Consider the following 13,301-nt stretch of genomic DNA (forward strand, 5'->3'; position numbering starts at 1 on the left):
TCATGGAAGGCCGTCCTGGATGGTGGATGGCTTGTTTTCACCAGATGCCAGGAAGGAACAGCACGGATCTGGCAACAGCCTGTGAAGAGCTTGGGGCTAATCCTTAGCAGGCATTTTTGTCTTCTGTTGCAGTAGCCGGGGGAACAGCGGGGTACAAACATAACTACGCCATCCCTACATACACACGCCTCAGCAGGTTCATTCAAACCCATGGGGCCAATGTGTTTTCCCAGGCCTTTGTGCAGAGAGTGCTGGCGACTGGATCCAAAGGGCAGAGCTCCCGTGGCAGCAGCAGCTGGAGCCTGCTTGCATGCAGGAGCTGCCTGCAGGCCTGCCTCACCCTCATGGAGCTCTCCTGCTGGCTGCATTTTTCAAGCATCCTGCCAAGCTACGGAAGTCGTGATTGCTCATCTTCAGCCACAGATGGGAAATGTGGAAAGGCTGCACTGTGAGGCCAGAGATAGCTGGAGGATGGCAAGCCCCCAGGCTAGCAGTAATGCAAGAGGACCTGATGTGAGGATGTGTGTTTCCGAAGCAGTGGACTGCTCAGGTCTGGTAAGCTCACTGTGTGGTGTGCTGGCTTTAAAGGGAGCCCTGGGCTTGAGCCTGCTGCTCCAAGAACTTGTGCAAAAAGCTGCTCTTTCACTGCATGACAGAGAAAGAAGAAAGTGTTAAAGACAGTGCGCTGAGAGCAGGATTATGAAGTTGCTCTCTGCAAAGCTTGTTTCTTTATGTCAAAGCCAAGAGTTCACTTATGTCTTTCTGGGGCTTTCATAAAAGTGAAAGAGTTGAAAGGAGCACTCTTATTTCATTGGCATGTTGAAAAACACTTTCCACATCATCACTGCACATCCATTGAGTTGACTAGTGAGACGTGTACGTGGGTGAACACTGCTTTACAGTAGAAAAAAGGGCAAAATACGATGTTGGCTGCTCTGTTTTTTCAAGGCAGAAAGCTAACCTGGGTGGGCTAGACAGTTTATGGTTGAGGGGTACAGAGCAGTAGTGAAAGGATTATATACCTGCTCAGCAGCTCCGCTGAACATGGAAAATACTTCCACTTGTTTTCGGCACAACCACGTCTCTGCCCAAGCCGTGCTCTGTCCCAGGCACAGCAGCTGGGAGTGCCAGAAATATTAGCAAACAGGGATGGCACCGTGTCTTCCAGCCTAGAAAACAGACAACACCATTTCCCACTATTTCCTCTAGAAACCCATGCTTTTTCTTCTGTAAATGTGTATTTGTTTGGCATTTATTTTCTGTGTTCACTACCTAGTAGGGCTAATGGAAACTAGAGCAATTAATGCTACGTGTGCCTGAAAATATGTTTATGTATCAGCGCATAGTAATGAGATACTACGTATAAGTAAGGGGAAATGTGAGAGTTTAACTGATGAACACTGTTCTTAAATATTTTTTCCTGAAGAACTCTAAGTGGGACAACAACACTAGGGTTATAATAAAGGACAAAATAAAATCTTCACGAGACACTGGCAGTATTGTTTCAAGATAGAAGAGCAGGCTGAGGGAGTAGCTAAAATATCTAAATTAATATATATATATATATATATGCATATAAGCAAATTGTTATGAGTACAGATGTGCATGTTATATAAATGATATGATATTGTACATGATATGATATGTACAATATGTTATGTGTTACAATGTTATACATTATATGTTATAACACATTATAGGTACATATGTTATCTAACACATTATAGGTACATATGTTATCTGTACAATATATAGAACTGATGTGGATATCGAATGAACTGAATGTATAGTCCTGGATGCAGTTTAGATTGGAGCTTTGAACTGGAACTATGCTCAATGTGTGCAATAATTAGGCAATTAAAACACAAATGGTAGAAGAAAGCCAATAAGAAAATGCAAGGTGCAGCATAATTAGGAGCCGATGAAATGCAAATAAAATGGAGCAGTGCCTTATATCTGGGCTCCTGACGCTCAGAAGCAGCAGCAGGCCACGCAGTCACTCACACGCAGCACTGCACCGTCCTTTCTGCCTACCAGAAGCCCGCTGGACAATTCTGGAGTCTAATCAGCCTGGGCAGAAGCAGCCTGCTGCTTACGGGGCTCAGAGCTGGGTTAGAAGTGGGTGGCTGCGGTCAGGGGCTGCACGCTGGGTGCACAGGGTGGGATGCTGCTCCTAGGTTCTGCAGAGCCAGGTACCAGGTGGGAGAGGCAGGGCCTGGGAGCAGCAGCTGGACGCAGGCGTGAAGACCAATTTCTCCATGAGGCCTGGGGCCAGGATGACCCCCATATCTGTCTGGGTGCTATCCAAATGCACATAGGTTGATGCTGAGAGAAAACATGAAAGGCTTTCAAACAGGCAGCTGTAGCTTTTGCATTGCTGTTTACTACAGAACAGTTCAGGGCTATTCCCACACTGCAACTTCTCTTTATGGGAAATGAGTCAGCCACAAAATCTGCTTTGAACTGAAATCAGTAGAAGAAATCTTAAGACAAATTGCTCATAAGAAGGAATTGCTAGCACCAGATCATATTCACTCCTGAACTGCAGCCTAAGCAAGAAATTAGTCACCTATCTGCTTATGTAACCATAAAGCAAAACTTCCTTGATAGGAGAGGAATAGGACATGGCAAATTTGTATGTAACACTGTTCTTTAACGTGGCTCTGAAGGGATTTGGAGAACTACAGACTGTCGAGTTTCATGTCTCTAATATGCCAATACATGGAAACTATGAAAAATAATGTAATTTATCAAAATATGAGAAAATTATGTAAAATCATGAAGATTTGTTGCTGTGATTTAACCCCTGCAAGCAGCTCAGCACCATCCAGCTGCTTGCTCAGTCCCCACACAGCGGGAAGGGGAGAGAACCAGAGAGGTGCAAATGTGGGACCTCGTGGGCTGAGATAAAGACATCTTGCTAGGTAAAGCAGAAGCCGCACACACCAGCAAAGCCAAACAAGGAATCATTTGCTGCTTCCCACCGGTAGGCAGCTGTTCAGCCCCTCCCAGGAAAGCAGGGCTCACCATGGATAATGGTGTCTTGGGAAGTCAAACACTAACTCCTCCTGCTTTCCCCCAGCTTTCATTGTTCCCCATGACACTGTATGGCACGGGATGTTCCTTTGGCCATTTGGGCCAGCTGTCCTGGCTGTATCTTCTAAGCTTCTGGTGCACCCCCAGCCTGCTCACTGGCAGGGCACCACGAGAAGTTGAGAAGTTCTTAGTTCTGTGCAAGCACCGCTCTGCAACAACTATAAAATTGGCATGTTAGCAACACTATTTTCATCAGAAATCCAAAATACAACATCATATGAGCCTCTACAAAGAAAATTAACTGTCTCCTAGCCAAAACAGTAACAGTCATCATGATTTTAGAGGGGAAAACTCTGCTTTGCCAACGTAGCAGAGAGCCTAGAGGCCCCCACCAGGCCGGGGTGCAGGGGGTGACGTCCTGCAGTGCTCAGTGCCAGGAAGAGCTGCTAGCTCCAGGCCAAACCAATTCAGATGAAATTTGGAAATGAGACATGAACTTTGAAAGGAGCTTTTCAGAGAAGAAGAAAAAAAAAAAAAAAAAGGGAAAAAGAAAAAGAAAAAAGTGGTTTTACTCCCTAGTTATATTCTCAGTTAAGTTTAAGTAGTATCTCACCTGAGTCTCTCCAAAAGTGCTGTAAACCACAACAGGACTTCTCTGAGAAAGTAACTTGAAGACTGGAGCTACTATCCCAATAAATGGATGGATGACATTTTCTAACACATTTTCTAGCCTTACATTCAAAACAAGCCTTTTCTTTTCATCCTCTGATTACCAGTGTCCTTTCTCTGACTAATACTATTTCTTTGGAAGCTATGGTTCCAAAGATAGATGAAAACTATTTGCTGATCACTACTGCTTTCTACTTGGTCAGCCAGGACTGTGCTTTGAAAGCACACCATAAAATCCTTGTTGACCACAGGATAAGAAAACACAGCTAGAATGAGCTGGTACTGCAGAACAGTGATTACAACCAGTTTTAAGATCAACTGACAGCCATGGGCAAAGGTGAATACCCATTCCATATTGACAGCAAGCATCTTTTCTATCAGCACATGCGATCTTTTCCAGGAATCCCTCTGGAAATCAGTCTGGCATGTGCCTGCTTGTGTGCACACCCACCATGATGTGGATCACTGACTCCTTGGTGTGCAATGTCTTCTGGTTGGACCACTACATTCCACCCCTCGATCCACATTTGGATGAACTTTCTAAAGATGCTGTAATTTGCAGTTCACATCAGAAAACTTTTTGGCTGCTAGAAAGCCTCTTATATGCCCAGTGATCAATACAATTAGTAAGACTAACAGCTAGGCTAGGATTCTGGAATCTTACAGGGAATGCAGTTAATATGAATCATGAATTCTACAACTTCAGCGGTCTTAATTCTACATGTTATATTTTGCAGAGTAACAACTGGTTAAGTACTAACAGCAAATGAGAAACGTGATCCAGGCAACATGTCTGGCTGTTTAGGTCAACACCCATACAGATAATTCCATTAAGCCAAATGTGCTCAATGAAATTCAATTGTCCTACTCATCTGTGGTGTCTACTTTGCTGATACTACAAAAACTAATGGCAAAACTGTTGGCCTACCTCTGATCATAAGATCCTGAGCTACACTAACTACAAAATTTTGTGAAATAATAAAGATTTAATTATAACTAAAGCTTAGTGCTGTCCTCATTCTGCCCAGGATTCCTAAAAAGCTTGTCTGTCCCTGCAGGGTTGGGTGACAGCTGCCTGGAAGTTGGCCTGGGAACCAGGGGCATCCTCGAGGGTTGCAGGCAGGACAGTCAGTGCTGGTGAAAGGGACCATAGGCAAAACCCATGCCCCTGCACTTCTGGAATATAAATGAGCAAAGAGGAAAGGGCAAAGATGTTATTTGAGCATTTCTGAGCACTCCTTTGCACCTACCCCTTTGCTCATTTATACTCACCTTGTAGGTAAAGCACTGGTTTCTCATCAGTCTGGTCCCTGTGCCAGGAACATCCCACTCCGAGTAATCTTCCTCCATGGCTTTCCCACTTGCAGTGCCCTGAGGCTCCTTTGCTTCCCTCCAGACCCACAGCTTGCCGCAGTGGTAAGATAACGTCACCACCACTCTCCTCCATGCAGCCCCAGCTGGGAGGTTAGTGGTGCCTTCAAAGCAAATGGGGCACCTGCTAATATCAATTTATTCAGGCCAAGGGGCTTGCAAAGTTGTGTGAGCACATGCCTTGCTGTGCTGTTCATCCTGCACCCGCACTGACCCTCTGATGGGCAATGGTCATCTGGTCAGCATCACGACAGGCACCCAGGATGGAGATATTCCCGAGTGCTCCAACAACAGTCCCACTGTGCCTGCGCTGTTTTTGGCTGTGATAAAGTTAATTTTCCTCACAGTAGCTCCTATGGTGCTGTGGTCTGGATTTGTGATGAAAGCAGCGTTGATAATGCATAGATGTAGCTGTTGCTGAACAGTGCTTACACAGAGTCAAGGTCTTTGCTGTTTCTCATGCTGTCCTGCCAGCGAGCATGCTGGGGGTGCACGGTGTTCTTCTTGCTGGGAGGGGACACAGCCAGGACAGCTGGCTCCAGGTCATGCGATGCCGTGTTCAGCAAGAAAACCGGTGGGGAAGTTTTGCAGGGCTGCCAGTGCTTGGAGACTGGCTGGGCATTGGCCAGCCAGTGGTGTGCAATTGCATTTTGCATCATGTGTTGTTTTTTTTTTTCTTTCTTTCTTTTTGTTTGTTTTGCTTTGTTTTATTTCCTCTTTTTACTTATCGTACTGTCTATATCTCAACCCACGAGTTTTCTAACTTTTGCCTTTCTAATTTTCTTCCCCCTTCCCATGGAGGGGGAAGTGGGTGAGTGGCTGTGTGGGACTCACCTGCCCACCAGGGTTAACACACAGCAGGCTTAACTCATGCTTTTGCTTTGGAGAGAGAATCTGAATCCTGCACCTGTGCAGATGGAGACTTGCTAGCAGGGAAAGAAAAGAAAGCAATGGTAACTTTTTTTTTTTTTTTCACACTAATAGGGATAACGTGAAAACAGTAAAGTGCATGAATCCTGTAGTAAGAGGCAGAAAATCCAAACATGGCAAACTGCACTGACCTGGAGAGCTAAAGCAGAGGCACACAGCCCAAAGACATGATCAGTCCTTTGGGAAACGTGTTGAGTGCAGGAGAACAGAAAGGCAGCTTGCCAGGGGCTGCGGTGGATAAATTCTGAGCTCTCCTTTCTCTGCTGCTGTCAAGCTCAGTGCAGGGGAATGGCAGGAGCGTCTGCACAGCTGGGAGGGCAGGCAGCGGGGGCAAGAGAAAGAGGGGCTCGGCAAGCAGGACGGGCTCCCTGCCCTGCGGCTGCCTCACCCCCAGCCCCTGCTGCGTGTGCTGCTGCTGCAGCTCTCCAGAGCACTGCTTTTTGCCCCGAACACCAGAGAACCGCGCTGCTGAGCAGGACTGCACCCCTGGGGGCGGAGAACACGGGTGATACGGAGCCTTACAGCGAAAGCACCGAGCAAACCTTCGCTGCGAGCGCCCTCGCTTGCTGCCAGCCCCTGTGCCCGGGAGCCCCCAGCACAGAGCTGCGGCCGCCACCGCTGCCCCTTTAAGAAGGAGAGGGCGGTGGAGGCGCCGCCGCGCCGGACTGCGCAGGCGCGCGGCTCTGCCCCGCGACTTATTTGGCGCTGCCCGCTCGCTCGGGCGGGGTGCTGTGGAGCCGCGGGGTTGCGCGCATGCGCGGCGCGCGTTGGGTCCGGGCTGCCCGCCGTGCGCTTTGTGGCGCTGCCGGAAGCGGCCGCGGGGAGCGGAGCGCAGCGCAGCGGTGTCCGCCCGCCCGCCCGCCCTGGGTCGCCTCGGCCGCCGCGGGCACCATGGAGCCCTGGGCCTGAGGGCGCAGCGGCCGTCCCCGCGCAGGCCCGACATGCCCGCCGGGCCCCTCGGCGCAGGTGAGGCGGCTCCGGGCCCTCCCGCGGCGGCGCTGCCCGCGCCCGGCCGCTCTCCTCCTTCTTCCCCCCCCCCTTCCCCGGCCCTGCTCCGGGGCCTGTGGTGTTTGTGGTGGCGGCGGCGGCCCCGAGGGCAGCGCCGAGCTCCCGGGGGCTGCGGGGCTCCCGAAGGGTCTGGGCCTGGGCCCGGTCCCGGCCCTTGCCCCGGCGGCCGGCCCAGGGCGGTGTTGAGGCCCCGGGAACGGCCCCACCGGGCCGGGGTGGGGGTGGAGGGGGGAGAAGTTTCGTGTCCCGGGGTTTGCCCGCACCTCCCGCAAGCGCTGCGGGGCCCCTCCGTTGTCTCCCGTCTCCTCCGGTGCTCGGGGCCGCGGGCAGCAGGTCAGGTTGCCGCTCAGGAGGTGAGCAGTAGCTGAGGCCCAGCAGCAGGCTCACAGCCCGGGCTGAGGGGAGCATCGGCTTTGGGAAGCCCCTTCCTCACTGTGCCTTGGCGGTTGGTGGAGTTGCACAAGGAGCTGCACCGGGGAAGAAGCCCAAATGTAAAATAAAGCGCTGAATGGGAACTGCTCTGGGGCTGGGCCAAGGAAATGCGCTGCCCTATGGAAGAGTTCCCTAAGCAGCTTTTGGCACCAGTGAAGGCTGCGAGAACTCCTTAAATTCTCAGGTAGCCTACCTGAAAGATTGCTTTCTCACTGCAGCTCTTACAGACGGAGTGGTAGCACAAAGCAAATCAGTAGCAATGTCTGAGTAATGAACCTTGACAGCAGATTAAAGTAGCCAAAACTCACCCAACTGACTGATGATTTTGCTTTCTTAGGGCTTTGTTAACCTGCAGCTGTGGCAGTACCCAGGTACTTCCTGGGTAGTAACCTTCTGCACAGCAGGTGCCTGGGCTTCCTGCTTTGGCAGGGCTGTGTCCAGTGGTGTTCTCAGGACCCGCAGTGGTGAAGAGGGCTCAGACCCTAATGAGCAGGGAGTGCAGGGGGAGAGGAGTCCCTAGCTCTGGGATTTAAATAGTGCCTTATGTCTGAAACCCTATCTTTCCTGGCTTAGCTTCGTGTACTGACTTCTGTAGCTAGGTGAGAAAGATGGGCAAATTCATCTTCCCTGGGCTGGGGAGCATCACAGCTCCACTCTAATGCTCAGCAGCACTATAATGGCTCACCTGGCCTGGGGGGTGGAGGACACGAGTTCCTGTTCTTCCTCTGCTTGATCACTTCATGCTTCGAATGTAGATTTTTTGTTTAACAGTAATCCTGACACGTATCTCAGTTTATTCTTTAACAAAGTGCCAACTTCACACACACACACAAAAAGGCTTTCAGCAGAGGAGGGCCTGTGGGATGTGAGTTTCTCAGGTGGGCCTTCTGTTGGTTTTGCCTGCTGGCTGCTCTGTGCGGCGTCTGTGAGTGCAGCATGTGCTGGGCATGCAGCATACCTACTGGGTGGGCTCCAAAGGCGAGCTACCCAGAGGAGCAGGCACTTCTGCACTCCTGGGGGACTTGCTGTGAGAGTGGTGCTGAGTTCTCATCTTGCCAAGACCTGGATTGCTCTCTGTACCCTCCAGCAGAAAATCAGAGTGCAGAGGGGAATCAGTGCAAGGTGGGGTGAGGGGGGGGACCCTGTTTTTCCATGAAATACTTGTGAAGTGTATTTAATATCCTAGAACTTTATGAAGTAGTCCCTTTGTATTGCTGTTTGTTTGTGTTAGGCTCTGCACTCTTCAGTGAGGTCTTGCTTGGGTACCTCTACTGATGGTCTTTGCTTCTACTCTATTAACAGTATTCCTTCCATTGAATTTTCAGCTCAGGCTCTTCCTTTTTGGTTCTGATGAAACCAGGAAGCTTCCATTTTGGGGGGATAGTTTGTCCTTATGCTCCAAGCCCTTTTGTGTTTGTTGTAGGCAAACATCTTTTACACCTGAAGCTGCTGAGCCTGCAGGGCTAAATGTTCAAGCTTGCCCCCAACCCTCCCTGCACGCACTCCGAGGAGCTGCTTCCTAAACAAATGTTGGTTCTTTACCCTTGCCCTGCACACACTCCGAAAAGTCCACTGCTGCTCAGAGCTCTAGTGTGTTCCTTCGAAGTAATTGCAGAATGGGGGGCTGTTATTTAGATGGGTAATCTTCACCAGTGTTACTGATCCAGGAGTTTAAACATTTTGGCTGCAGCTATTCATCTGAAGGCTTTAGGGACTAGCAATAAAACTGAAATATCTTTTTTTTTTATTTTTCAGTTTTATGAGCTCATTAGTAACTCTTTCATGTTTGCCTACTTCTAGAGTTTTTATGAGTTGATCTTTGGTCTTAAATGCGGAAACATCCTATTTTGGTGGTTTATATGATGATAGCTATGAAAATTCCTAAGTTGAAATGGCTCTGGAGGTAATACATTCAAATTATTTACCATTCTAAGGAATATTGGAAGTTGTGTTTAGTTTCATAGTAGATGGTACATATTTTAACTCTGTAGTTGTTCCGCTACTGTTGATGCTAGAAATTTCTTTTAAAATTTGTTTGTCTGTAAAGATCTGAGGTTATTTTATTTACTGCAGCCTCCAGGAACATAAATGAGTTCTGTTTCCAAACTTGGGTGTAAAGATGCTTGGTGAATTTCCTAGTTGTATTTATTTTTCTTCCTCTCCTTAATTAGGTAGTCTGTAACCCTGAAAGTCTTTAGTGATTTTATACCTCTGTTGGTATGGAATTTGAATTCTCCTAGATTCCATGTGGCTGATGTTAAATGAGCCACTCAGAGTACTGTTTTTAAAACTGAAATGCAATACATTGCAGAAACAGGAATTAAAATCAAGGTACTCTGTGAAAACTGTATTTTTTTTTCAAAGTTGTATAGATGTTTAAGTAATCTGATAAATACATCCTCTTTGGAGGGAGTGGTCCTCTTCCTATGAAGCATTGGGTACCTTCTGTATTGAGCTTTTTCAGCAAGTTACAGGGCTGCCAGAGTGTTCTGTTCTCACAGGTTCAACCTCAAAACAGATGTAATGGTGAAGTGACTTGCTGGCACTTTTCAACTTCTGTCCAGTTTCAAGAAGCTGAACTGCAGATGGCTTTAGCTGTACCACGGTCCTAACAGATGATGACAGTTTCCAATTCCAGTGGCAGTCAGTAGGATCTAAAATGAAAAGCAACTTTTAGTCCTTGCAGATAAATGTAGGAGGCAAGTCAATAACATTAGGGAATCCTGCCTCAAAAGGATTTTACATCTGAGATAGTTCCTTAGTTCATTATTCCTTGTATATTGATAAGTATAGCAGAAAATTATTTTATGGCAAGACCAAAGGAAGTCATGAATATTGAGAGAACTCACTCCTGAGTATTAAATTTGTGTTGGCAGTCCAGCAGGAGGCTGGGTTTATGTGGCACCAGAGGTTTTGGTTACCCCTGTGCTGCTGTCAAACATCTTACACGTGATGTGGCATATCCCAAATCTGTTACAGATGCTCCATCTCTCAGAATTTGGGGAGGTTAGCCAAAACAGCTGTACATCTCTTGCTTTGGCATGGCTGGGAGCTGCATACAGAGGGATGTGGTCACCTTACCTTGTGTCAGTACAATGAGGATTATGCAAAATGCTTCAGAATTTGTGACTCCCTGTCCTATGATTTACTTTCGTCTCCTGTATAGGGGCTGCCTACAATTCCCTTGTGCTGTGCAACACTTCCATGCTTCTGGGAGCCCTGTGCTAGTTTAAGGGCAGGCAGGGCGGGCGTGCTGGCACTTATCTGCAGGCTGATAAGTTCCTGCCAGGCGGGAGCTGCTAGCTCCTTCAGCTGACACATGCTGGTGGAAACCATGTGCTGCTAGCAGCTGAAATCGGTTTAAATCAACACTCTGGATCTCAAATGGCGTTACCTGTTTCTATAATGGACTCCTGTTTCACATGGGGAGTGCATTCACACTTGCCTTTGGAGCAGCAAAGCTGGGAGCATGGAGGGTCAGGGGGGCCCGTGGCGCTGGTGGAGACCCACTGCAGACTGGGGGGGAAGGGCAGAGTGTATGGGGTGGGTGCAGTTCCACTTCTACCCCTCGTTCTTCCCCTCCCAGCTCAAGCTGGAGGCTAAGGCAGTGTCCAGGTAGGACTGGAGGGAAGATGAAGCCCATTGGGTATAGGATCTGAAGAAAGGGGAAAAAATAGCAGCAGGGAAATCTACCTGAAGAAGTTAACCAGTGAGTGAAGCCATTACAAAGGATGATGATTGTAACTGGGACTGTGGATCCCGTTCCCTCTTTGGTGGTTTTGTTGTTTTGACTTCTCAGTGTCCCAAGAGCCAGTGTCTTGGAGGTGTTCTCATCTAAGCCGAAGCATCATGACGGTGGTGGGACAGGCATTCCCCTGCCACTGCTCACAGAGGAGGAAAAAATGCCCAAAGGATGCTGAGGATATGCTTCCTGCGGGCTGCACCTGCTCTGAGTAAGCTGCTGTCAGATGAGCATGTGTGATTGCTGCCTCAAACCAGGAAGGACACAGTTTGGAAACCCAAGACCTTGTTGCCTTGCCTTGCCTCTTCCCCAGAAGGGAGTTATCAGGCTTTTTGTGCAGGTTTTTAGGTGTAAGTCAGGATTTGGGGAGTTCAGTTGGCGGACGTGTTTAAAGGGTGGCTTGTTTCTAGGAAGGTGCATTTCCAGGCCTGCCTTCTTGTTTGGTTTTGGGCCAAGAAATGTGTAATGGAGGCATTCAAAACATTCCCTGTGTAACTAACTAGTTGCTGAAGCGCGCCAGCTAAGGAGAGCTGGCAAGCAGTCCTCGGAGCGCTGCTTGTGACAGCTTGAGCTGATCTGAGCTGTGCCATGCTTCTGCCTTCCCTCCTGTGCCAGCCCTGCTTGCCTTGTTTTCTATCGTTCAGGTGGTCAGCAGCCTCAAGTAACTGATGCCAGCGCTGGTGTGCGAGGGGGGGAGGAGGGAGATGGTGCTGGCCCAGTTCTGATGGCTGTGGTACCACCTGCTGGAACAGCACCTCTAAGTTACTTGGAGTAGGTATGAAAACCTGCTCTTGCCACCTCTCCTGGCTGTGTGTTCTCCTGGCTCCTCTGTGTGGTACAGATCTTTGTCTAACTGCAGTGAGATCAGATCTTGATCTAGCTTAAAAACTGTCCCAGCAGACAGGAAACTTGTGCTGGCTTAGCTTTCCTACTGCGCTGAGGAGCTGATCTCAGAGCTGCCTGCTGAGGCTGGACTGCAGCCTGTGGCTAGCTGCTGGGCTCGTCACTCGCTGTGCTGCCCAGAGCTGCTTGCCGAAAAACAAATTGGTGGGGTGTGTGTGCTGGTGCTGCAGCATGGCCCACTGCTCTTAAGGCAGAAAGACTTTTTTTTTTTTTCTTTTTATGCTGAAGAACTGGAAGTGCATTGACTTTACAGGGGTTAGAAATGCAATAGTAGTCTATATTGCAAGTAGGACAGATTTGGTAGCAATGTGTGAAGTTAAAGTGAAACTATAAAGTGAGGCTGGATTTAAATTAGTGATCCACGAAGGCGCAGTCAGGCCTTACATCGCTTCAGGGTAAATGCACATTGCATTATCAGTTACTCAAAACTGATGGCTGAAAACTTTGATTATCGTATGCTCTAGGATTGAATGTTTAAAAAAAAAAAAAAAGCTGAATTCTGTCTTCTGAGATGGGTAAGATTTTCTTGTCAGTCTCCTGGTATTTCTAACTACTGTGCAACTGAAGAAGGGCATAAGGTATGAATGGGAACCATTGCTTATATGAATTAAATACATGCATATAGAATGATTCTCTGTTTAGCCAAGGAAGTCCTGTAATACCTTTTCTGCAGGGTTGCCACTAGCTGAAGATGTAAGGTGAAGCTGCTGCTTCTCAAGTTATTAGTGTCTTGAATGGGCAACTAGTTCCTAACTGAAACTTTAGGAGGGGAAAATGTTTTAAAAAAAAAATAAAAATCTCAGGTACCTTAAAAACATTAAGGTTATATAACAGCTGTTGAAATCTCTTATGGGTCTTCAAATTCATTAACCTTGAATTTACAGTAGCAAGCAACTTAGGTTTTGGTAACTGTTTTCATAGCTATATCTACTAATTGTCTTTCTTGCCTCCTCCCCCCCAGGTATTATTTGGTTTGTAGCATAGAGGCACTATGTACTCGGAGTGGAGATCTCTGCATCTTGTCATTCAAAATGATCAGGGTAATACCAGTGTACTTCACAGCTATCCTGAAAATGTGGGGAGAGAAGTGGCAAATGCAGTGGTGCGTCCTCTTGGGCAAGCTTTAATTACATCATCAGTTGGAAGTGAAAGTTTACTAAAAACAGACAAAGAAGTAAGTGCATTTCCTTGAATATCGTAATTTTTCTCA

General features: G+C 48.0%; 1 protein-coding gene across 2 annotated transcripts in view; it reads left to right on the plus strand.

Moving 5' to 3' along the window:
* The first annotated feature begins 6,827 nt into the window (after positions 1-6,827).
* RALGAPB (Ral GTPase activating protein non-catalytic subunit beta) overlaps positions 6,828-13,301 on the plus strand; it is a 64,976-nt gene continuing 58,502 nt past the window's right edge. For both annotated transcript variants that reach the window (XM_032198667.1, XM_032198668.1), the window contains exons 1-2: positions 6,828-6,972; positions 13,053-13,265. In XM_032198667.1, the coding sequence (XP_032054558.1) occupies positions 13,083-13,265 (183 nt within the window). In that variant the 5' untranslated portion in view covers positions 6,828-6,972; positions 13,053-13,082. The remainder of the gene's footprint in view (positions 6,973-13,052; positions 13,266-13,301) is intronic.

This window comes from Aythya fuligula, chromosome 16 (assembly GCF_009819795.1).
Source record: "Aythya fuligula isolate bAytFul2 chromosome 16, bAytFul2.pri, whole genome shotgun sequence".
In the NCBI taxonomy this organism is placed as follows: domain Eukaryota; kingdom Metazoa; phylum Chordata; class Aves; order Anseriformes; family Anatidae; genus Aythya; species Aythya fuligula.